Below are 24,991 nucleotides of genomic sequence, written 5' to 3'. Positions count from 1 at the left end.
TCGTTGTTATTCATCCATCACTGAATGCATTTTTTTCTTATTACATAAAAAACAGTCAATTTTAATCTACAGTTGAGTGTGTATCTTTGAAGAGCTTATAAAATGTGACCAAATCAATACTGACAATAGTAAATACAACATTTCTGGAGCGATGTCCTTGAAATATTCAAGAAACAGTCCAGCACATAACCCCCTGTAAAACCACACAGTTGTTTTTACACTTCTGTTTCTGTACGGAATAAACAAGGAGATGTAAAATGTTAGTTTGTAGGTTTTGAAAATGCTGGTAGGTATATTTTTTAACATGTGGATGTAGCCAGGCTAGCTCTTTCCCATGTTGCCTGTCATTAAGCTTAAAGTAAGCCAACCAGCCACTGGGTCCGGTTTCATACTTTACGTACAGAAATGAGATCAGTCTTCTCATTTAAGTCTCGGCAAGAAAGTGAATAAGCAAATTACCACAGAGACAAACTATTCCTCCAAGTGTGTGACGTTGTTGTTTTTGTGGTGAGGACAGCAGCTTCCTATCACTGCACAGTTAAATTAATTATTGTGCGATTTGTCAGAAGCTGGAAACAGTTGAAACAGAGCCAGATTAAAAAACATCTATAGCAACTTTAATGTTTTTTTTGCATTTCATCAACAACAATAATCAATAATAGAAAACACATACAGATGGAGAGAGAGAGGGTCCCAAATCCTAAACACCAGAATGAGAAAGGTTGAGGTAAAGAAGAGACGGACGACAGAAGGAAAAGATGGAGACTTGTCTGTCAGTCATCCTCGCTGCTTCAGGATGGAGGGATGAAGAGTTTTATCTCCTCCTCCTCTCTTCTTTTTCTCTGTTCCTGTCTCTGTTCTCTTTATTCCTCTCTCTATCCCTCGGCTTCTCCCTCTCTCGCTCTCTTTTCTCCTCATTCTCTCTCTCTCTCGCTCTCTCTCTCTCCCTCCCCCTGTCTCTCTCTCTATCCCTCTCTCCGTCTCTTTGTCTGTCTAGAAGGTCCATTTTTCGTCTCCTCTCTTCTTCCTGCTCCTCCTCCTCTTCTGCTCTTTCGTCTCGTCTGCCCCGGCGGGCGCCCTCACGAGCACGCCCGCGCTCCTCTGCCTCACGAGCACGCCCGCGCTCCTCTGCCTCACGAGCACGCCCGCGCTCCTCTGCCTCACGAGCACGCCCGCGCTCCCCTGCCTCACGTGCACGCCCGCGCTCCTCTTCCTCACGTGCACGCCCGCGCTCCCCTGCCTCACGTGCACGCCTGCGCTCCTCTACCTCACGTGCACGCTCATGTTCATCCGGCTCACGTACACGGCTTTTCCTGTCCTTCCTCGCCTGCTTCTCGTCATTGCTGTCATCCTCGTCGTCGTTCTTGCGTGCGGCTCGCTTCTTGTCAGAGTGTTTGTCCTTTTTCTTCTTACTATCCTTCTCTTTTTTCTTCTTCTGCTCACTTTGTGCTTTTCTCGTCTTCTTCTTCTTCCTGTGTTTGCCATCAGAGTCTGGTGGACAACGGGGGGAAAAAAAATCATTACTCATGTATCCATCCATCACTCACTCATTCATCTGTCAATTTCTTTTTAAAGAGGCAGCTAACTAAAAGGAACTTTTTAGGACTTCATAGCCCAGAACCCCTGAGACAATAAGGTCCCCATCCTTCACATGAGACATATTTAAAGTCCAACTTAAACAACATTTAGTCATCCCTTTTTTGATGTAATATTGTAATAAGAAATATGAAAAGATGTGTGTTCATGTTTGTACGTTAGATAAGAAGGAGACTTCAGCATTAAAGCTAATGTGGGTTGTTGTGTAGCAGGCTGCTGTGTGGCTGTTAGTGTGACTACCTATGAAAAAACTGTGACTTTACTGCTTTATGTAAATATTTAAACAATAAATAGTATTTAGTAAGGCTGGACAAGTTAACGTGAAATCTGGAATCATCCAATTCATTCTTTAATTATGGTGACAACCCTATTTTGCCGCCCCAATGACCCTTAACCCAAAAGGGACACCTGTTCGGTGTCTGACGAACTGCGAAACATCACAATCTCCCCTTCTGTTTCTGAGTTATGGTGTAGAATAATGGGCAAAATCTAATCAGTTCATCCTTGAGTCCAAGTCAACGTTTAAGCCAAATCTGAAGAAATTCCCCCAAGGCATTCCTAGGATATCGTGTTTTTTACCTCACGCTTTGACTACTGCAACTCCCCTTACGTGGAATGTAAAATATCAATTTCTCGCTTTTGGTTTCTGATGTTTTCTCAAAGGAGAACACAGGACATGATTTACCAAGCAGATGTGTGCTGCAACAGAAAAAAACAACAACAACCAAACATGCAATTTCATTTCTGCTGTACTTAAAATAAATAAAGAAATATGGATGTACCTGAGCTGCTGCTGCTGCTGGAGGAGGAGTCAGAGGAGTCTGAGTCGCTTGAGGAGTCAGAGGACGAGGAGTCAGATGAGGAAGAGGAGGCTGAAGAGGACGAGGAGTCAGAGGATTCCACCTCCTGCTTCTGAGTCATGATCATCTTGGGAGCGTTCTTCAAATGTTCCCTCAACTCGTCCCTGAGAGAGAGAAAATAATGTGTGAAATGGATGCATAGGCAGTTCAGTGCCATTGTCGTCACATGTGAATGGACTGCTGGGGTCATAAAATGATATTCTATAAGGTGGTGTTATATCTATCTTTGTGGCAACCAGCTGGGGAAGCACTGTTTGTAAGAAATTGATCTTACAGTTTTAATAAATACTTTTCCTGATTATTTTCCTTCTGCCAAGAGGAGGCTTTTGTCCTTGTACTCATTCTGCTAACATTTGGACTCAAATTGCATAATTAAGTTATAATGACTTATGTTTTGGCCCCTATTACAGAAAGTATGGTCTCATTTTTGATGTGAAATCCAATAACAACTGAAATTGCCCAAGAGACTTAGCGATGTTATCAAAATATCAAACATCCCATTCATAACGTTAGATTTCTTCAGACTTTCTACTCTGCCTGTAAAATATCCAAGTCATTATTTCTGTCAATTAAATTTAAGACTTTTTAATACCACATAGAATGCAATTTAATACCCATTTCATGACCATGTGTGGACGATATGGCCTAGAATTATTTTATTATTATATCTATCTTTTTCAAGCAGTAAATAACAATTATTCCTAATAGATATAATTAAATGAACATGACCTAGACTCGACTGAGCGGCAGAAAACAGATGGATGGATTCATTCATTTAAGTTTTGACTAAACTCAACACATTGTGAGATGATGAGCTTCCCATCTGCTGTAGCGAGCAATTGTGACTGTTTGCTACAGGTCTGATAGTGCTGACTGAAACCCCACAAAAAAGGAATGAACAGCCTCCTGCAGCACAATCCACTGTGAATAATCCCACTTTAAGTTTATATATATTTATCATCTCATGAAAGCCTGCTATTGGATATAAAAACATTACTGTTTTCAGCAGGGGAGAGAACATATTCTTGATACCTTCTAAAAGGCTTTACTCAAGGCTTTTTTGAGGAAACCACCCTGTTATAGCAACAGATTAATGCTCAGGATTTTCACATATGGCTGTAATGTTAAAGTGTCCTCAGATTTTTGGCCATGTTGTTTATGTACAGTGTGTGTGTGTGTGTGTATAGTATGTTCATATGTGTCCCCTTACGTCAGTCCTCCAAGTCCAATAGAGGTGAAGAAGTTGATGGCGAAGCGAGTATTTCTGGGATTATCTCGAGGAAATAGACCTTCAAAGAACGGCTGCAGAGTCCTGAAACACACACAAAGTTTTTTGGCTTACAGTGCTGTTTCTTTGTGTTTTCTTTTAATATGAACTGTGTTTTGTGGTTTATTTCTCTGTTGTGTTTCAGTAAAACATCCATGTTCATATTAAACTCATGTTATTACTTTTTGCTATTTGTAGCTAACAAAATACTTCCTATCGTATCTTTGTCAAATCATAGTGGTCATGTTTTATTATCCATTACAGCATTAGAAAAGAATTTATTTTTGAACATCAGCAACATGTTTCAGTTTGTGTGTTCGTACGGGTCTTTGAGCCTCTGGTTGAGTCTGGGTAGGCCCATGTAGGCACAGAGCTCCTGGAAAAGGATCTTCACAAAGATCCTGCTGGACGACGTTGTGGTCTCCTCACTCATTCTGATAGACTCCAACACCTGGTCGAGAGACATTCAGAAGACACAGCACAGAGAGAGAAAGAGAGGAAGTACAATGACATGAGGAAAATCAATTAGAAAGAACAGCCAGCTTCATGTGTGTTAAATCTGAGTTTAGTTCGACTGGGGTGGATTTAATGGCTGTGTGCTTTCTTACACTCCAGGGCACAGAGTCTGTGTAGAGCAGGTGAGCGAACAGTCGAGCTACGTTCCTCAGTTTGTTGGTCTCCAGTCGGTGAATTGTGTCGTACTGCTCTGAAAAAATTGCCTCAAAGCTCTCCATGTACTCCTTCTTCAGCAGACAGAACCTCTGAACACAAACACACGTTAGTGTAAAGTGTTAATAAGTACTTTCAATTTGTCCAGTTTGTAGTTGCATGTAGTTCACTAGTGCTTCCTATGTTTTCAGGACTTGTTAGTCTATCAAGACCAGATCATCTGTCACTTGAAATGTTATGTATTTTTGTTGCCATTGTGATTAATCCAAACAAAAAAAACTGACTGAATTTCCCACATACTTATTAGTGTGCAAAGTTACTACTACAGATGACGGTTTAGAGTGCGAAGCTACACACAGCCGCCTATGTTCATGTCGGCCTGTTGTCAGGGCCAATTAGTGCTGGGTGATATGGTTTTAGTTTTCAAGCTTAGGGCTAATGTATGGTGTTAATCATAACTGAAGCACATTTTGTCCAGGTTCACCTTAAATAAAAATACGGCTGTTTTAGGTGATGCTTGGTTACACACAGTCCCATTCGTTCAAATTCACCTTTGCTAAAGCGGTTCTAATAAAAAGTGTGCAGAATGTTGTTGTTTGTTTTGTTTTTTTAATTGTGTCTGGAAAGAGTTGTTGCTGCTGAATTTTCTTAATGTAATTTGTCAAAACTACCACAAACATTTTATTCACCTTCAGTGTGTCGTGCTGGAAGCAAAAATCTCAAATAAAGATATCTCAACACCTGGACACGTAAAAACTAAAAGTTGAAAACTAAAATGTTAGTTAGCTAGCGTTAGCTTCTTATTTTTCTTTTACTTTTTTACTTTTCCTTTCAACCTCTCAAGGTAGCAACTGTAACTATTACAAGTGCCCCAGGAAAAGTGTTTGACCGCATCTTGGAAAAATACAGCAAAAAAAAAAAAAGAGCGAGTCCTATACTGCGCTGTGATTGGCCAGCTGCGTATTCGGGGTGTGGCTTAGCAAAGGGTAAATTGTGGTGAACAGACCCTTAATAAGTAAGCCTCCATAAATCAATACGATGTTCTTATACATATGGTAAAACAAACGTGTGTGTGTGTGTGTGTGTGTGTGTGTGTCTGTGTGTGTGTGTGTGTGTGTGTGTGTCTTACCCCGGCCAGTAGGCCAAAGAACTTCTCGTAGGTTCTCTGTTGAGCGCAGCAGTCCAGGATCATGTTACACAGCTCCTTCTGCTCAGAAAACATAAAAAATCTTGTTAAAAGAAGAAATATGTTTTCACATCAGGTTGATGTAAAATCTGAACTGAGGTGGGAAAGTCTTAGGACCAACAGTTAGTTACAAACACTAAACACTCGTACATCTTCAGGCTTCTCAGTCATCTGTGATTGGACACTCTGAAAGATCAGCGATAAATGGGGTTAAAGTTCAAATTGTGTGAAAAGGCACTTGCTAAAACGCATTTAGGACAATGTGTGATCCAATCGCCAAAATCATCTTCAGGCAAAGCCGTTTTCTTATGAACCTTCTTAATCTTAAGAGGCGTCTCCTAAAAGCATCGTAATAAACATAACATTGAAATGATCGTAGATTAACAAGTACCTCCTACCAGGGGCATAGGAGCGACTTTGAACCTGGAGGGGACACCGAGATGCTGGAGTGTTCGGGGGCATGCCCCCCCGATTTATTTATTTTTAAATAAAGCACTTAAATGCCCATTTCTAATGACTTTTGAAAACAAAATGTACTTATTAGTGTGGCTGAAAGAGGGTATTTGCAGTGACAAAAGATGGAGAATAGACTAAGGAGGGGAGATTTTGAAGACTCGTGTGCACAGTCAAAGAGACTGAGTATAATACAACTAGAACAAAACCAACTCCCTACAATAAAAACCATGGAACATCTGCTAGTCAATGTAGCTAGCCACAGTATAAATGTATTCAGTTATCCAAATGTTACACTTGTGAGCGATCTGTGATATTTCCGGTGTCTCACATGGCCAGAGGCTCTGGGTCTTTAGAGACCTTTATCCCTGCATTCTTGAGAATTTTATGCAAGTAGAGTACATAACTAAATGAGCCATTAAAATACATTTTCTAAGCCCCATCATCATCAATCTTGCTGGCTTTGACTCTGTTGTGCTACTGCCCTGCGCTAATACTGGTGCCGCTGGCCAGTGGGGGGTAAAGTACTCAAAGTCTTTACTCAAGAAATAGCACAATTACTCCCATAAAAAGTAAGAGCGAATAAACCTACTCAAGTAAAAGTATAATATATTTAATATTACATTTCATATGCTGTGCATCAGGTTAGAAACAGCTGCTGTGTAACATGATTATTTCTAGAGAATGCAATTTGTTGTGCTGGTTGCGTGTGTTGTTACAGCCAATAGAATCTGATTATTCCTAAAGCATCTAAATTATTTTCACAACGCAAAAAATTATCGTGACAGTAACACGGAGCAGCTCGTTGTTGAAGCAGAGTAAACCTACATACAGAGGAAGCTTTGAGTCATGCATAAAGCCCAACAGGACTGTTTTATCACCCATATTTTCTCTCTCTCTCTCTCTCTCCCTCTCTCCCTGTGCATCTCAAAAATTATTGTTTCCTGAATAAATAACAGCTGTTGGCTGCTGAGTGAAAGCCAAGATTAGTTTCACCGGAGACATTCTGTTTATGGACTCACCGTCAGACATCGCTATAAAACAAATAGTAACTGATGTGAAAGAAACAGGCTACTGTCCATCAGAAGAAAGCGAGGTTCTGCTCAACCAAAGGACACTGTTTTATATCCGAATCTATCCAGTGATCCTCAGATTTAGACGTTACAGTGTGAAGTCTACATTTGCTCTGCAGAGACTAAATACGCTTTTAATAAGTTGTTAATGGAAAGTGAAAGTATTTCACTTGCCGGCTAATAGTGCGACGCAGGCAGCTTTCCAACACGCCCACCAGTGTATGGAAAATGGTGTGCGCTCACTGGATTTAAGTTGTATTAGTAGAACAATTAAGCCTTAAACTGAAAAGGCATTTGCCTGATTTTCTAAATGTTAGCATCAGCCCAGCTCTGTGACATGCGCCCAAGACCAGCGCTCTTCTGCGTAACTGCGCACAGCCTGGATAACATCTCATTTCGGTTAATGAAGCAAAATGCAGATTACAGACTGGTTAAATTATGATGGTATAAAATGTAGCAAAATTAAAAGTAGATTACTGGCCCAAAGAAAATACAGTTATAATAAAGGAAAGGTGCCAATGACTTATTTTATTCATTTATTTTGCAAATTAGTGTTACTTATAACAAGTTACTACCCACCCTGCTGCAGGCATCCTCACTACTGTCTTCAGGTAGGCTGCAAGTAACAGCAGCACAAAAGAAAAGTCTATAATATTGAGGCACTTTGCTGCACCTGCCTCGAGTGAACTTTTTTTTTTCTCCCTTAACTTTTCAGCACCACCTTTGTGTTGTGTCGCATGTTTTCTATCGACCTACATGAATTTGTCCGCTTTTCAACCGTTTATTTATGTCTGATGTGTAGTGTGTGATTGACTGACACACAGTAAACCACCTCGGCTACGAGCCAACTCCGAAATTGCTGGACAAAAAGTTGGAGGGACATGTCCCCTCCATGTATAATGACTCCTACGCGCATGCCTCCTAACCACTCACAGGAGGCTAAGATTCGTCAGGACGACCCAAAAACACGTTTCACTGGTGTTTTGTCTTACATCATGATGCTCTCTGTTAAGAGGCTTTTGAAAAACACACACAAAAAAATAATAACAAAAAACGCACCAAAACTAATTGATTTAAGCAACTGATATGCTATTTCTCTGGTCTTTCTCCACTAACATATTAATCTCTTCCGGCTGAAATGCCACTGCCTTTTTTATACAGTTTCCTTCTCTTCTCTTTTCTTTTTATTTAAGATGTTGTTTGCCGTATTCTCAGTTCAAACTCACAAATGATGTCCATATTTATAAAATTAAGAACCATTACTGCTTGATTTTTAGGTTTAATTTGTTCTGACGTCCACCCTGTAACATGAAAGGCACCGAGTAAGCAGTCTAGCAGTAATCTAACAGCACCATAAATTCTATAACCATAATTACAGAAAAATCCATTTCGGCACTAATAACTAATAACTACCGACCTTTGCACAATGAGTGAGTGTCACACTGATTTTGGGATTAGCTTGCTGCCTATATGCATTTACGTTGACAAAACAATAATCTTTGGTGATGACTTAAAATATGATGACAGACATTCGGAGCTTCGTTGGAAAATCTCACCAGGAGCTTCAAATACAAAAAGGAAAAAAAAAAAAAAAAAAAAAAAAAAGACTTTCAGTACGGCCTTAGTTAAGACAGAGGCTGTGAGAAGCCCGTCAGGGGACAAGCATGTGCGTGAGTGTCTGTTCCAGCTGTTGTGTTGAATGATTCAGTCCTGATGCTGATGAAACTCTGGCTGACAAGGTCATCAGCTCTGACCTCAAACACACACACAGACGCAGCTGGCGTAAATATATTTGTGAGGACCGTATCCGCATCGTACAGCAGGTATTTCCTCTCTCGTTCTCTGTGACTTCAGATTCAGCAACATTTACCATTGCATAAAAAACATGGACATAAACAGATGACGTCATGATGCCACAGATGAGACAAGCCCCTGACATTAAGTATAATTTGTTCACCAATTGATCTCTGGTTCTCTCAGTCAGTTAATCAACTTAAGCACAATCAATTATTAAATCTACAACAAAAAATGTCTTAAAGAGGTGGTATTATGCTCATTTTCAGGTTTAAAATCTTAATTAGGGGTTGTACCAGAACAGGTTTACATGGTTTCATTTTCAACTAACACCATATTTTTCTCATACTGCAGCTCCTCTTTTCACCCTATGTGTTGTACGCTGTTGGGAGTTGCACATGTGCAGTTCCCAGGTAAGGACTACTAGCCAATCAGAAGCAGAGAAGCACGGGTCGTAAGAAACAAGGTAGTGTGATCCAAAACAAAGCCGCTTCAGACTACGACCGTAACCTAGCAGATGGTATAAGTTATTACCTTTTTATATACAGTCTATGGTTATTACCAATCCACAACCACACAACATCATTGTTCCACATCTTACCATCAGGACTAAACGTGAACTGCTACCGGTGTTCTGACGATCTATGCTGCCTTGCCGAAAAATGCTACCATAGCGCAAATCGATAGACTCAACTCTACTCGGCCCTGCTGCGTTTACCATTGCAGATAGTCGTCATAGCGACGCCACACACAACTGCTGCAACGTAATGTTCAATTTGACACACACACCAGCTCTTAAAATATATCTACGGTTAAAACGTTTCAACATTACTCAGAATGTAAAGACAGATAAGCGGTATGAAAACCTTCAAGCTGTGTTTTCCTCTGCCGTTGTCTCTGCAGCGGTCTGTGACGGAGGGAGCAGAGGGCTCTGTGAGCGGGCGGCTGGCCGGCCTCACACGCTCCTCCCCTGCAGCCACTGGCGGAGCTCCTCAACTCCGAAAATATTCAAGCACATTTTTGTTTCGTCATCACTTCTCGTAAAACTGTCAATATTCGACATCTACACAGCTGATTTCTCACCTCAAAACTTCTCAGAAATGGATTTAGTGATGAAATTCCATACGAAAACTGTAAAACTTTCTGTTGCTGGCCTCTGTCTGGCTCACGCAATGATGATGCAGTGAATAGTGAATATTCTCTCTGACCAATCAGTATTCTGCTGTGTTTTCACGTTACATTTTAGTATCCCTCAGCTCGCTTGGAACCTCGATGGAGGTGAGGTGATACGAAAAAAAGTACCTGGAAGCAGGTACAGGTGCAACATTTCTACAATGGAAAACCAGACAAAGGCGAGTAGAGCCAAAGGGCCTCCTACGCAGAGGCTACGCCGTCGCCTGATGCGCACCTCCTCAAAAATGTAACTACACGTCGAGTCGACGCAGACCATAAGCACTGTGATTGGTCGGCTGTGATTTATACTCCAGGCTCACAGGCTAACTTCCGGTTTAGAGCTCCGCTAATGGGGGTAAAATTGTAAACATGCGGCTGGTGTAGCCTTTTCAAATGTTACATCGCATTCTGAAAGAGAAACGAGTCATTTCGCTCAGATTGTGAGGGTCAAATATATTGATTCACTGTGTTACAGCCGCCGTTTTGGCCGCTAGTAAATGTTACTTCAAAGCGTGGGGTACTTCCGGTCGGTTCGGAGGCATTGCGAGGCCACCCAGCCGACCAATCACAGAGCTTACGGTCCGTGTCGACTCGACGTGTAGTTACATTTTTGAAGAGGTGCACATCAGGCGACAGCGTAGCCTCTGCGTAGCCCCGTAGCCTACGCCGTCGATTTGACGCAGAAGTATAAATTCCACTTCAGATCCTTCACTCATGTCATGCGTGTTGCATAGTTTGCCCACCAGACGGTGACCAGCTGCAGCTGCCCTGTTAACTACACCGCCTCACCACAAAAACCACAGAAGAAAACAGTCAGCTGACCAGAGTTTACAAGAGCTTACACGTAGAATTTAGAGGGCTGTGTGAAGGGTGAGTCGGTCTTTTGTCACGTTCATGACTTGCCAACCCTCCCGTTTTTCACTGCATTCTCCCGGCTTCCTACCAGCTCACAGCAGGTTAATGTTACGGTAGTTGGGTGTTGAAAGCTACGCTGCTGGACAGACGTAACTGTACATTTATTTCAAACAGTGTGGCAGTTGTAGCGAACGGTCCACCTTTGTCCCAAGTTCATCACTTCTAAATAATCTCTAAAATCACGTAAAGTTACAGCAGCTCACGCTGCCCTTTGCTAAATTAGCCACAAAACGCGCCAACCTCGTAATGAGCTATTAAACTATAGTTTCTGGTGTACACATGCTTTTTCTCTCTCACTCTCTCTTTTTACAGAGGGCAGAAAAAGTTGCACCTTCCAGCAGCAAATATTTATTGATGTGCAATTGTTTACATGTTCACTTTTTGAGACTGTAATCTATTTTATTAACATAATCCATTTAGGAAACGGTTTTATAGCCCACATACATTCCAGCTTTCAATATCGGCCTAAAGTGTAGTTTATACAGTAAGGGGGTCTACTATCCAAATCATTCTTAAAATCAAAATATCTGCTCATAAATCGGCACTTTTTCACTTTAATATCAGCATCGGCCCCCAAACACCCATATCGGTCGGGCTCTATAGAGGAGTAAAGAAACCAGAAAATAATCACATTTAAGAAGCTGAAATCTTTCATATCCTTTAAAAAATGCTCTAAATGATTAATCGATTATCATAATAGTTGCCAATTAATTTCATAGTTGACAACTAAACAATTAATCGACTAATTGTTGCAGCTCTACTGAACTTGTTTATCAGTGCCACCTTCTGGTCAGCAGATGAAATAAACATTTTAGGTATTTTTGTTTAACAAATGACTTCAACGATGAATTGATTGTCAATGGAGTGTTTCAGCCGTCTAGCTTTATCAATCTAACACTTGTAGTTAACGACTGTATACTGTGTGTCATCTCACTTTAGAGTCATCCTCATTACTGTGTGTGTCACTAAAGCCTTTTTAAATCGGCCAAGTGTGCGTGTGTGCGCGCGTTTATGGACTCACCGTCTGGCTGTCAGGAAAGTCCATCTTGATCAGTTTGTGAGCGCACTCCTCAAAGTCCAAACTAAAGGAAAACAATCAATCAATCAGTTAGTGTCCAGTGAGCAAATGTGTCCAACTGTGTGTGTGTTACTGTTTGTGTGTTTCTGTACATGTGTAATTTTCTCAATCTGTTTCCATGTTTCATCCTATTCTCCAAACCTGTGAAGTGTTCTTCAATGAAAGCATGGTAACTAGGCTACACACACAGCTTTAAATATTAGTCCAAGTCCATCAAATATAGAAGGCGCTGTAAATAACTGCCAAAACCCTGAGAGACAACTGAGTCACTGACAGTGTGATGTGTATTTTTGAGTGTGTGTTACTGTGTGTGTACCTGGACTGTATAGCGAGGTAGATGGTTCTTCGGAAAGCAACCAGGTTGACTTCTGTCTGATCAAAGATGGTGACCTTCTCATCTGTGTGAGAGAGAGCGAGAGCGAGAGAGATTTGGCTGGTTGTGTTTTGTGTTAAAATCAGGTTCATCCCAGAATATTGAAATAATGATTAATATAAGGCTATAATATCAGAACATTGAACAAGGTCCTTTAGATCTCCGTCTGTCTATATAGGCTTTAAACTGGAACAAGGGGGTCCAGCCAATACAAAGCCAACATATGAAGGGGGGGTGTGTAATGGCCCCTAAAAGGCCCATTCCGAGCCAGGAAAAACCCTGAATGCGTCAAAAACCCCTGAGGGAGCCTTTAATTAGTGAGCTTTAAAGGGTGCAGGCAGGTGGATTTTTTTATTTTTATTTTTTTAAACAGAGCCAAGTTATTTCCCCGTTTCCAATCTTTATGCTAAGCTAACCGTCTCCTGGCTGTAGCTTCCTATTCAACAAACAGACAGTAGAGTGACCTCTCGGCAATAAAATGAAAAATGTATTACCCCAAAATGTTGAACTACTTTTACAATGATGCAACGGAGGTCGAAATACTCAAACCCTAAAACACTGGATCCTATATTTCTCATAATGCAACTGGATAGCGTCTTTTTCTTTAAATCCTCCCTCCAGTTTATAACCTCAAGCTTTCTGTTTAAAATTTGCTGTCAAGCCCAATATGGAGATAACCCATCCGGGTTATTTTTCTCAGACTTGACAAAAGCTCCTCCAGAGCCATAGAAAACGTTACACAATTGTTTTCATGGGGCGAGCAGTAAAATCAACGCCCCTTAAATTAGAGAAAGAAAACCATCGACTCGTCCGTCTCACCATCTCCCTCCTCCTCATTCTCATCTGCATCGTCTTCATCTTCGTCGCTGCCGTCTCCGTCCTCCCCCGAATCGCTGCTGCCCTCGTCCAGGATTTCTGTCAGGAGGGGACATCTGATTGGTTAAACTTTGAAGGAAGTGATAGCTGATTGGACAGTTAACAGTGTGATGTTTGTGCGCATTCTCACCTTTTTTAATGGCTTTATATTTCTCTTCATTCTCCAGGAAGTCTGGGTCCATCTTAAACACATCTGAGTGAACACACATACGTACGTTAGGCTTGCATATACATGCATACGTATTTCTGCAGAGAGTTTAGAGCGAGGCAGAGTCCCCCCCTCCCTCTCTGGGGCTTACTGAGGACATCCTCGGTGTTGTACTCGTCCTCCAGTGGCAGCATGTGGGTGAACTGGTCTTCCTCATCCACCAGGTCCAGACCCTCTGGGATCACCGGATGATCTTTGAAACCGTCCTTCCTGATGGCAAACATTACCTCGATCATGTACTGGACCCTCTTATCAATGGCCGACTCATGGAGGACGTTCCTGAGACGCTCAAATATGGCTGAAAAGAGTGACAGGTATAATTTGTAGAGACTTTTCTGATGCATTGTGCTGAAATTAGGGATCTATTTTTGTGTTCTCTTACAAATGCAATACTGTTTAGTTAAAGGGATCAGTCTGAGTTCAGCATTTCAGGCTATTAATATTCTTGACATACATCTGAGAAAAACCTCAGCCTGACAAGCTAATTTCAGGGGAAAGAAAGTGTCTCTCAGGTGTTAATGTTTTTATAATGACGCAGGTTTGTTAAAGCTGGCTCCTAGCGGTAGTTTAGAGCTTGGTTATTAAATTTTTTAAAACTTTATTTACCCAGAATACTTTCAGCGGGAACCTTTTGGTCAGAAACCTCATTTTCCAATATTCAGGCGACTAGTGCCCAAGATTTAATAAGAAAAGGACAGTGATTGGTCAAATTTAAAATATTTTTTGGGGAGTATTTCTTGCAGAAATATTGCAAGGCCTAGAGAAAAATACTAGCTGTTGTAAAGAAAGAAACAAATTGAAATACATTACATATCAATTATTGCAATTGTAATACTTCATTAACTATGAAGGACCTAGAATGAAAAACAAAAAGAGACAAATTATTTTTGTACTCAGGATCATCATATTTAAATGTTAAAAGTACAAAAAGTAATTGGATTATAAAATGACCAACTGATATTGTAAAATGACAATTTCAAAAAGAAAAGTGTAAGTTAAAAACCTGAAATGGAAAACAGAAAAGCTTAAATGTGAAAGCTTAACCGAAAATGAAAACATGTATAACAAGATCTGACTAGATTAATTATTAAAATAAAAAGGTAGCTTTTTTTGGCATGTTGAACAGTTGACAATGAAGAGGCTGACAGGAAACAAGCAGGGAGGCAGAGGTATGACATGCAAAAACGTCCCTCTGCCTGAATCAAACCATGTGGCATGGGCTGTGACCATTCGCCTACAGGAATGCACCATCTTCTTGTTTTTTTTATTTCCTGCCTGCCTTTTGCATTCACTCTAACAAGATTTTGCATTTGTTTGTATTTTCCATTTCAGGATTTTTAATCACATTTTTCATTTTCAAATAGGGCTGCAACTAACGATTATTTTCATTATCGACTTATCCGCCGACTATTTTCACAATTAATCGTCTACAAAATGTCAAGAAATTCTGAAAACTGCTCATCACAATTTTCCAGAGCCCAAAGTGACATCTACGAATTGTTTCTTTGGTCCAACCAACAGTCCAAAACCCAAAGACTTTTCATTTACTATCATAAATGCAAAGAATAGCAGCAATTCCTCAATTAAGGAAGATGAAACCAGCTAAATTTTCACATTTTTGCTTAAAAAATGCCTGAAACGATTATCCAAATCTTTGTCGATTAATTTTCTTTCGACCGACTAACCGAATAATTGACTAATCGTTGCGACTCTACTTTCAAAATGCCATTTCACAAAACCAACTTGTCATTTCAACATCCAATTGACTTTTTTGGGTTCCTTTTTTTTTTTCATTTTAAACATTTAATTTTGGTCATCATAAAGATGAATTTAAAACCAGGCTGAAAAGCAGGATTTTGCTGCCCGCTCTGGTGGAACATTCATGCCTGTTTCACATCTGACTTGTGCTTTTATTGCACCTGTGATACCCAAAAGTGATGAAGCACACCTGTACTACAGCAAGATAAGAAGTTAAACCATTCAAGGTCAGCAAAGCTCAGCTGGGACTAAAGAATGCTTGGCTTTTTATGCTTGTGATGACTGACTTAAATGATTAATCGATTTGAGCTCCTTGTCATCAACTGAAACTATGAGGATGATAATGAGTTTAGCTGAAGCTGCAGTGTACCATTGATTCCTCGCGGAGAGACTTCGGTCAGTTTGAGTCCACACTCCTTCAGGAAGGAGATGGCGACCTCTACACTGTCGTCAGTTGGACGCTCCAGCAGCAGAGTGAGCATCTCCAGACACAAAACCTCATGGGCCTGAGAGCGAGACACGTTGGATCAGACAAAGAGAAAGCGCGAAAGAGAGACAGAGAAGTAAACACACTTCATTAGCGCTGAACATCCAACACTGAAACCCTCAATCAATATTAAAGTCACACAGCAGGACCTACCACGTTCTGGTTGATGAGATGTGCCACAAACTTTGAGGCTGTCAGGCACTGTTGCTGGAAAACAAAAGACAGACTTGGCTTTAATACATCACTAATACTACGCCTAATAAAGCCAATATTTGAAATGATTTGAGACATAATACTAATTTAATAGCAATGTATATAAAATACTTTTTACAGCTTTAAATCTGGTTAAGGTGTGTTCAGACTGAACACAAACTGATCGTATGATAGTGTCAATTTCTTTAAGCAAACAGTAGAGACATTAGCTGCAGTTAGGTAAAAACAAAACTTTCAAGGATTGCCAGTTGATTCTCTTATTTAGCTCCAGTTTCTTTCTTGTCTCTGTACATTGGACTCATACCACTTCAGTATGCTCAAGCTGGAACATTTCCACCTCAAAATCACATGTGGTGGAAATCTTTGGGCATCTCACAGTAGGGTTGGGCGATGTCTACAAAATTTCCATCGGACGATGTCTGAATGAGACATCGGGATGGACAATGTCATCGGGCACACACGCGCGAAGTCGGCAGCAGTTGTCTTATGTGCATACTTGTGTTCTCGCACAAACTTCATTCGGTAAAAAAAAAAATTGGTAGACTATTAACTTACGTTACAAGTTGCGGTGGATATTTTACCTACGGAGCAGGTAAAGCAGAATTGAACACACAGGGTGCAGATGTTGGTTTCAGTTGTTTGATAGGCTGCATGATTAATAAGCCAACGTGCGGCTCACAGCATCGTCTGTCGGCCATACCCTATCTCACAGTTAGATTCAGAAAGGAGTCTTGATTGAATAAACAGAAAGGGAGGCAGTTTTTGGGCTCTTACTCAAGTGACTCATGTCCTTATGTCTGTTGAAATGCATTATGAAACATAACTGGCAGTCAAGCTAAATGGTGTTGATGAAGGATGCTGACTGACAAACAAACAAGCAGAGAAACAAGCAAAGAGTAATCAGAATTTTATTTCAAAATATTAACTGCACTAATTTGGAAGCAAGGGGGGTGAAATCGAATTGCAATTTTTCTGCCAGATATTGCAATTTTTTGCTAAAGTTCAATATTCAATGCCAGTCTATTTTTGATGGAAGCCACGTCAAGCAGCACAGAGCAGATGATCCAGGCAGAAAGTCAGACAAAGAACGGCAAAGAGAATCCAGCCAATTTTCCAAATAAAACACCCTTTGCAGACTCCCAATCGTACATCAACAATAAACACAATTAAAACAATTTAACTACATAGCCTACTTAACCATAGTAGAAGCACAAAAATCAAGGACAACTGAACAAATAAGCAAAATCTGAGTAACTCAGCATAATCAAACTGGCAAAACACTCTTATTCTGAAATGCCCCATGTGGATATGTAACGTTAACAACGTGTAGGCTTAACACTTCGCTGCTGAAACACAAAGCCGCTGCCTGTGTCGGTTCACCTGGTGCCATTGTCCCACATGTTTCCTCTAGAAGTGTTCAACTAACCTCTCTAAGACTGAACTCTTGGTCATTGTGAGGTGAAACCCCTACAAATGGTTCAGAACGCAGCAGTGGGTCTTGTTTTTGACCAGCCCAAAAGGACTCATGTCACTCCATTACTCAGTGACCTCCACTGGCTCCCCGTGGCCTCCAGAACCAGATTCAAGTCACTAATGCTTACATACAGAGTGACTACTGGATCTGCACCCATCTACCTAAACTCCATAAGACAAGTTGACGTTCCTTCTCGGCCACTAAGCTCCTCCAACGAACGCCGCCTGGCTCTGCCATCACTTCACACAAAGCGATCTGAGTGAGTCCAGGAAACATATGTCTGTAACTTTATTCCAGCTATCGTTGTACTTTACTGTGACCAAGTTAGCATAGTCCTGATCGATCCAAACTCTATTCAGAAAACAAACATTTTAGAAGTTGTTGTCCTGCTGACAGACCTGACAAAGAATGAAGTCATATGTTTAACAAATCATATTGTGGGGGGGTGGCGATGGCGCAATGGATAAGACTATGCCTTTGGTGTGAGAGACCCGGGTTCAACTCCCCACTGTAAGCAAGACACTTAACCCGTAGTTGCTCCAGAGGCGTGCGACCTCTGACATGTATAGCAATTGTAAGTCGCTTAAAAAGCGTTAGCTAAATGAATAAATGTAAATGTAATATTGTAGCTATTTCGGCATCAGTTTAATCCGTTTATTGACATTTAATCACAGCAAAATGTTTACTTTGGGTTGATACAGTTGAAGTAATTGCAAGTTGTGGTTATTCACGTTAAAATTGCCTTCTCGCGTTATGTGTGAACACTTGCAGCGAATGTACTCACGCGAGTAAAGTGTCGCGAGGTGAAAATTCGCGGTTGGTCAGAATGCCGCACAACTCCTAACCTCTAACTTGCACTTCCTGTGCTCTTCTTCTATCCCCTCCAATTAGCTTGTATTGATTGCACTTTTTTTCTTAACTTACTTCTTTCCCTAGGTATTTACCCCATTGATATGATATGTGCTATTAGCTCTTACTAGTATTTATTGCTGCTCTTACTAGTATGTATTGTCAGTTGTATGCAAGTCGCTTTGGAGCGTCAAATGAGTAAATGTTGTAAAATATACATGCCCTGTGCCCGCTCTGATTGGTGAGTAGGACAATAACAGGAGGAGCATGGAGCTTGTGACTGGCAAGCAGATCTGTCACACAAGGATGAATTTGTAACTGCATGACTGTTTAAAACAGGTGAGATGGTGTAGAATTAATTTCAATTTTTTTCTACATTTTAATCATCGTCTTTATGATTAGCTAAATCGCATTCTTTCAAATCGTCAACCAAAACGCTGTCTGGGCACAGGGCTTTATAAAATTACTTGCTACAGTTATTTTCTTCACACGACCAGAGTGGTTTAAGCATTTACATTTTTTTCGCCACCCACCCCTATCAGTCACATGTTTTAGTCACACTGCATGCATATCCACTTAACAGCTACAGATGGGTACCTTGAGATTGCGGCGGTAGCTCTTCCTGAAGGTTAGGATGAGGCGTTTGAGGATCAGCTCTCCAACTTGAGGGAACTTGGAGTTGATGATGGCGACAACGGCGGCGTAAACATGAGTAAATATTGGCGATGCCGCCTGAGCCTGCAGCACCGAGCGAGCCAGCAGACCTCTGACAGATATACAAGTACAGAGTTAGGGAGGAAGTCAGGGAGACAGTAAGTCAGACAGCAAATAACCTCCAGACTTTAAAAAAATGTAATTAGTTTATAGGTGTCAAAAAGTGCCTGATAGCCCCTTATTTCACTATATGGGTTCACTTGAATCTGTAAGTTTCATTACATCTTCTGAATGACGATCCAGTTTTTTAGGTTTCACTGTAAGTGTCACAAACTTCTAACACTAAACCCTCATGTGTTTGTGATATGATTAGCTGCCCAAAAATATTTTGTAAATAAAATAATTTTACTGTTAAAGAAGCATATATTTGAATACAGAGGATTAATGTGATTAATGTTGTTGGTGCTGTTTCATTGTTCACCTCCCCCTGACGATGTTCTCCTGCAGCAGCTCTTGGATGATCATGACAATGTTCGACACGTTTACTTTGTTGATCAGACCATTGATGGACTTCTTCAGAGCTTCCCAGCTCATCCTCTGATAGGCCAGGCTGCACAGGGGGTGGGGCATCAACAACAACAACACATACACAGATTACACAGAGTTGTTTAAACAGTTGAGATTTCAGTAACACATCGTGGGTCTGGAGTCACAACCTGCTCAAAACTGCTGCTCAAGATGAAATAGTTGTTGTGCTGTATGCCATTGATGATGCGTTCAAGTGCTGGTAAGCCGCTAAGATTTTTAAGAAAAATCTGCCGCTGAGCTTGACCATATACACTTTTTTATTTTCAAGTCCATATTTACTGTTTGTAAGTCGTCTAGGTCTTATTTGCTAAAAGGAGCTCACCGCTCAAATCTTAGATGTGAGAGCATCCTTGAATGCATCGCTTTTAGCACGCAATAACTCAACACTGACCAAATAATAAAAATACATGCCTTTATAATAAGGTAATTACATTTTTATGACGATAAATTTCTCTGCAGCTGTAGCCCACAAGGAAATGTTTATAGAAATGAACTGAAAAAATAGCTGCCTGGGAGAAAGAAAAGCAATCTACAAATAAAACTGATGGATGACTGGAAAGTGACTAGCAGGAATGTGAAGCATTACAGGAGTTGTGGTAAAAACAAATAAAACTAAAAGTTTTAAGTGTTGTCTAAACCTAACACCTATAAAATAATTAACAATACTCTTACCTGCTCTTGTCAGTGATTTGCTGCTGCATCATGCGTAGCTTGGCTGGGGGGATGTAAGCCCCGCCGGTCCTCGTGAGGATCGGGTCGAGCTCCTCCTTCTTCTTCTTGACAGGCGGCTGGTCGTCTGCCACAGGCTCTCTGTCTGTTGGAGGCGAGGCTGAGCGGCCTCGCCTCCTGTGATCTGGTTCTGCATCCCGATTGGTCCATCGATCAAAGTGCCCGCCCCTGTCATCACGGCGATCATCATAGCGATCCCTGGGCAGAGCAGACAGGAAGAGACAAAAGAAAAATTACATTTTAAAGCTTTTTTTTGTAATTTTGTGATGTAACTGCTGTTACCCAATTAGCCTGTTTTTTTCTGAGCACCTTTCAGGTCTGAACTGGTCTGGTGTGGCTTTAAAAAGTCTGATGATTTTAATAGCTGGAGTATGTTTATGTTTACTAATACAGCATGATGCCGCCATTAAAGAGGCACTGTTTCGCGGGAAGAACTCGTTTTTATAAACAGGTGTAAAACTGTTTTATTTAATGAAATGGAAATATGACATATAGAGAATGCTTCAATTTTATACAAGACATTGGGTCTGGGAAATAAAACAATACAGATAATTATCACAATATAATTTCCTCAATAAAAATGTAAGAAATGTTCAATAAATGTTTGATTTAAATTTAATTCATCATAATTGTTTTGAATGTTCTACATCAAATTTGTTATGTGATCCACTGTTTGTTGTCAAGTGTTTGTTCTGACCATAAAGAAAAGTACAAGAAAAGTTTAGTAAGTTTGTCTGGTTTCTTGAACTTTCACTCAGGAGCAAAAATCAGCCTTTAAACTTGAAAGAAATAATGATTTGACATTTCATTGTAATAATTATCAATATTTAATGACATGACATTTTTTTATTGGGATAAACTTTTTGGTCATATCGCCCTGCCCTACATAACACTTTGTTTTATATCAAGGTAATTTTTTTGTTTTGCTTCACCTGACTGCTTATTATGTGTTGTTGTGTGTTTTATGGATAGTTATATGATAGAAAAAACTGAAAAACTTTAGTCTTATGACCTAGTTTCACATCCACGAGCCCTTTAACATACTGATCACCTAATTTTCAATACTTATTATTTACAAATAATATTAATTACACATTCTTACAAGCTAATCAAAAGCTGTGTGGCTCTGTCTGTTACCTAGTATACCGTCCTCTGTCATAGTGGTCCCGGTCTCTCTCTCTGGACCTGGATCTGTCTCGTCCTCTAGACCTAGACCGGTCTCGTCCCCTGGATCTTGATCTTGATCTGGATCCGTCTCGTCCCCTGGATCTTGATCTTGATCTGGATCCGTCTCGCTCTCTGGACCTTGACCTGGATCCGTCTCGCTCTCTGGACCTTGACTTGGACCTTGATCTCTGGACAGCAAATAAATCCAGAGTGTCAGCAGTGTTCATATGTTAAAATGGTATGGATCATCCCTGAATTCAGGATGGCCTGGGGAAACTCCTCAGAGAACACCGGACCAACAGAAAAACAAGCTGCTGTTTTTAAAAGTGTGAGTTTAGCTCAATGAGAGGGACAACACAGCAGCTCCGGCTCAACTTAGAGTGAGTCTGGGTCATTGAAAGCCTGTAGGTACCCGGGGAGTTCGTGTCTAAGATGACAGTAATGGACACACACTTCTCTTCTTGTCAATCAACAAGCTGCTTCTTTACTCAGTGGAGATGCTGCTCACCACTGTTTCATGATCAGGCTGGCTAAATGTAACCCTGAATACTCCATCTCACTAACATGTCTTGATGCCAAACTCTGCTCTGTTGCCATGGAAACTAACACTGCAGACCAACCAACTCACAGACAGACTGAAAAAGGGACCCACACACTGATCTGAGCTCTCAGTTTGTGTTTTTGAGGAGATGTTACCTTTGGCTACGAGACATCAAGCCGTGGCAGTCGACCCAACAACATATGGATGAAACGGTGCACGGTTTAATGATAAACCATGGTAAAAAATTCCCGATGGTTATTATTACCGTACACATTTTATTATCATCATGATAACCATGTTCGATTACCACGCTTTGAAAAACTCATGGTCAATACTCTCCAGCACTAACCAAAGTTATTGACAGTCTCCCAGAAGCAGGCACGCATGCACAGCATACAACATGGGTTTGTTTTGGTCAATAACTAAACAGCGAAGGACAGCCCTACAGAGACTTTTCAGCTTGTCTGAAGCCTGGTCGTATTTTAGTTTATAAGAGTGCCAAGGGAAACTTAATGGGAAAAAATTGCCTCATAGCGAAAGGAGGGAAGGTTAACTTTTAGCTTTAGTTTGTCTGGCTGTTCTTGTTTACATGGCCCTTAACAACACGAAATCAACTGTAATCAGTGCATGTAAGCACATCAGATGCCAGTATCCATATTAGTCACTGCTTACTTTGATCTGAGCCACGCTACTCCTAATCTTCCTCAGTGCCCCGTTATGTTCATCCTCATCATCACTGCTGCTGCTGCTGTCTGAGCTGCTGGAGGCAGGACTCCTGGAAGAGGTGCGGCCTGCAGGACTGGCCCGAGGGGACGGCCTCTCTTTGGGGCTTTTCTCAACTGTGCCGGACTGTTGGGGCCTTTTATCTGCTGGACTGGACTCGTCATCTGAAGGTCCTGAAGACAGAGAGACAGAGAGAGCGCGCATCATTATCAGATGAATAACAAAACAGCTACAACTTCTAGTAATGTTACTTAAAAAACAGCAGGTTTTACTCACCACTGTGTTCTCTCTGCGCAGGACTGGGACTTCGACTTCTGTCTGGAGGGTCCATCCCTGAAAAACACACAATTTTTTATTAAAATTAAAATGTATTCCAAGAGCCATCACAGATCAACGCATACATAAAGAATAGCAGAATGAACCCTATTTATACAGCATAATTACACTGGCATATTGTCTTCTAATCCCATGAAAAGACCCGAACCAACAATTAGTCCGTCTCTCAATACTTTCTGACTTCCCTTAAATATCTGTGGCTCTCATCCCCAAACCCACTGGTTCCTACTGAAGACATAAATCTTTAAAAAAATGGCTCACAAATATATAGTTCCATTTTAAGCAGCTGGCCACTGTACTTTTTAATGAATTAAAAGTTACTCAAACAGGGGGAAATCTTTTTTGGGACCAACAGTGGATTAATACTCATGTGGTGCTCTAATGAGTATTTCCGACAGCAGGGAAAATGTTACTTTGATGATTACTTCAAAAAGATCTTTGTAATGTCTTGGTTATGATTCAGCTGGCAGCGAATAGCTTCTCTTTGGGTTACACATGTGTTAAACCCATAGACTGTATATAAAAAGGTTAAACCACACAAACTTTAAGCCAGCTTTGAAGACCAATCAAATCAACCCAAGTCAGTTATGAATCTACAGATTATGTTCTCGATTAATCACTTGGTCTATATAAAATTGCATAGCAGCATAAATGTAAATACTCCGTATTTGTATAGCGCCTTTCTAGTCTTTGTGACCACTCAAAGCGCTTTTACATTACATCACATTCACACACATTCATGCACTGGTGGAACAGCCACCAGGGGTAATTCGGGTTCAGCATCTTGCCCAAGGACACTTCAACATGAAACCTGGAGAAGCCGGGGATTAACAGGCAAACCGCTCTAACTCGTGGGAAATACCCGTCACAGTTTCCTAAAACTCAACAAGATGAAACACCAATAGTTCAAAACCCAGATGTATATACAGCATTTATGTACATATAATGAACAACATGAAAAGCAAGGTGAAGGGATCATAAAATATTTGCTTTTAGTCAATAAATTAAATGACAGATCAGAATAGTTGACTGTGTATTTTCTGTCTTTCAATTTACCAATTAACCAAAAATCGTTTCAGCTCTTGTAACAACACACATTGGTACTAAGTTTTTGCAAATGCAATTTTTCTGTGCTGTCCCAATGATATTGCAGAGCAGGTAAAAGTTACCTTAGCGTTACCTACGCAGCTGCCGTTTTGTCATGTGGGTTAACTGACCTTTTGAAGAGAAGTGTCTGGAGAGTTTCAGGTAAAACTTCATTGTCACTTTTAGGAGTTTAGATTTACATAGATTTACATGTAACGTTAAGTTACATTTGCTGACGAACAGGAAACACGAAGTTAAGTGAACTTTTTTTCGACCTGATATAACTAAGATAAATAAATAACTCCAAATGAGTACACTTAAGGTTACTAAATAATCCTCACACGAACGTCTCAGTTTTATCGCCATGTGTGTTTGGATGAGCTAAAGTTAGCTGCTAATCCTGCCTCAGCTCCAGCTAGTTAGCTTAGCTGCTAGTTGTTTGCTAAAACCTCCAGATTTTTCCTTCTCCGTCTCTGCAGGTAAACTCTGTCTTTTTAACTTTATTTTTTTTGGCTGTACAACATCCTCTTACCGTTCTGTTTCCCGACTTATCTTCCCTAAATCAGTGTCGTTCTTCTGGCGGAAAACTTCCTACAATAAACAAAAACACGTCCGGGTCAGGGACAGCTTCCGGATTTCATAATAAAAGTCTTGACGGGCTGAAGGGAGCGCACCCTGGTGCTGAGCAGTAAGGAAGGAATTTGTTTTGGTAACTAGGTGCGCAACAATAAACATAAACGTCAACCTATATAAATATAAATATATATATAAAAAAATGAGATTGATAGAATATATACAGTATTTATATGTGCAAATAAAAAAATAATAAAAAGTTATATTTCCTAAACTGTCTCTTGAAAATGGT

General features: G+C 40.6%; 1 protein-coding gene across 2 annotated transcripts; it reads right to left on the bottom strand.

Annotated features, from left to right (window-relative positions):
• Positions 1-595: 595 nt before the first annotated feature.
• cwc22 (CWC22 spliceosome associated protein homolog) lies at positions 596-24,795 on the bottom strand. 2 transcript variants are annotated; one of them, XM_046054358.1, is made up of 20 exons: positions 24,659-24,795; positions 22,981-23,037; positions 22,654-22,877; positions 21,411-21,628; positions 20,217-20,471; positions 19,438-19,566; positions 18,900-19,068; positions 15,920-15,973; positions 15,650-15,785; positions 13,613-13,819; positions 13,444-13,506; positions 13,257-13,352; positions 12,381-12,462; positions 12,008-12,068; positions 5,522-5,599; positions 4,332-4,484; positions 4,047-4,174; positions 3,667-3,768; positions 2,379-2,560; positions 596-1,491 (listed from the first exon to the last, which is right to left on the bottom strand). In XM_046054358.1, exons 2-20 carry the CDS (start codon positions 23,033-23,035, stop codon positions 815-817), a joined length of 3,069 nt encoding a protein of 1,022 aa, XP_045910314.1. In that variant the 5' UTR covers positions 23,036-23,037; positions 24,659-24,795; the 3' UTR covers positions 596-814. The 2 variants fall into 2 exon arrangements, with proteins under 2 accessions (XP_045910314.1, XP_045910313.1); XM_046054357.1 differs by lacking the exon at positions 24,659-24,795 and adding an exon at positions 24,258-24,599.
• Between the last annotated feature and the right edge of the window lie 196 nt (positions 24,796-24,991).

Source organism: Micropterus dolomieu, linkage group LG07, assembly GCF_021292245.1.
Source record: "Micropterus dolomieu isolate WLL.071019.BEF.003 ecotype Adirondacks linkage group LG07, ASM2129224v1, whole genome shotgun sequence".
In the NCBI taxonomy this organism is placed as follows: domain Eukaryota; kingdom Metazoa; phylum Chordata; class Actinopteri; order Centrarchiformes; family Centrarchidae; genus Micropterus; species Micropterus dolomieu.
Note: the sequence above shows the minus strand (reverse complement) of the source record. Positions and strands in the feature narration are given on the sequence as shown.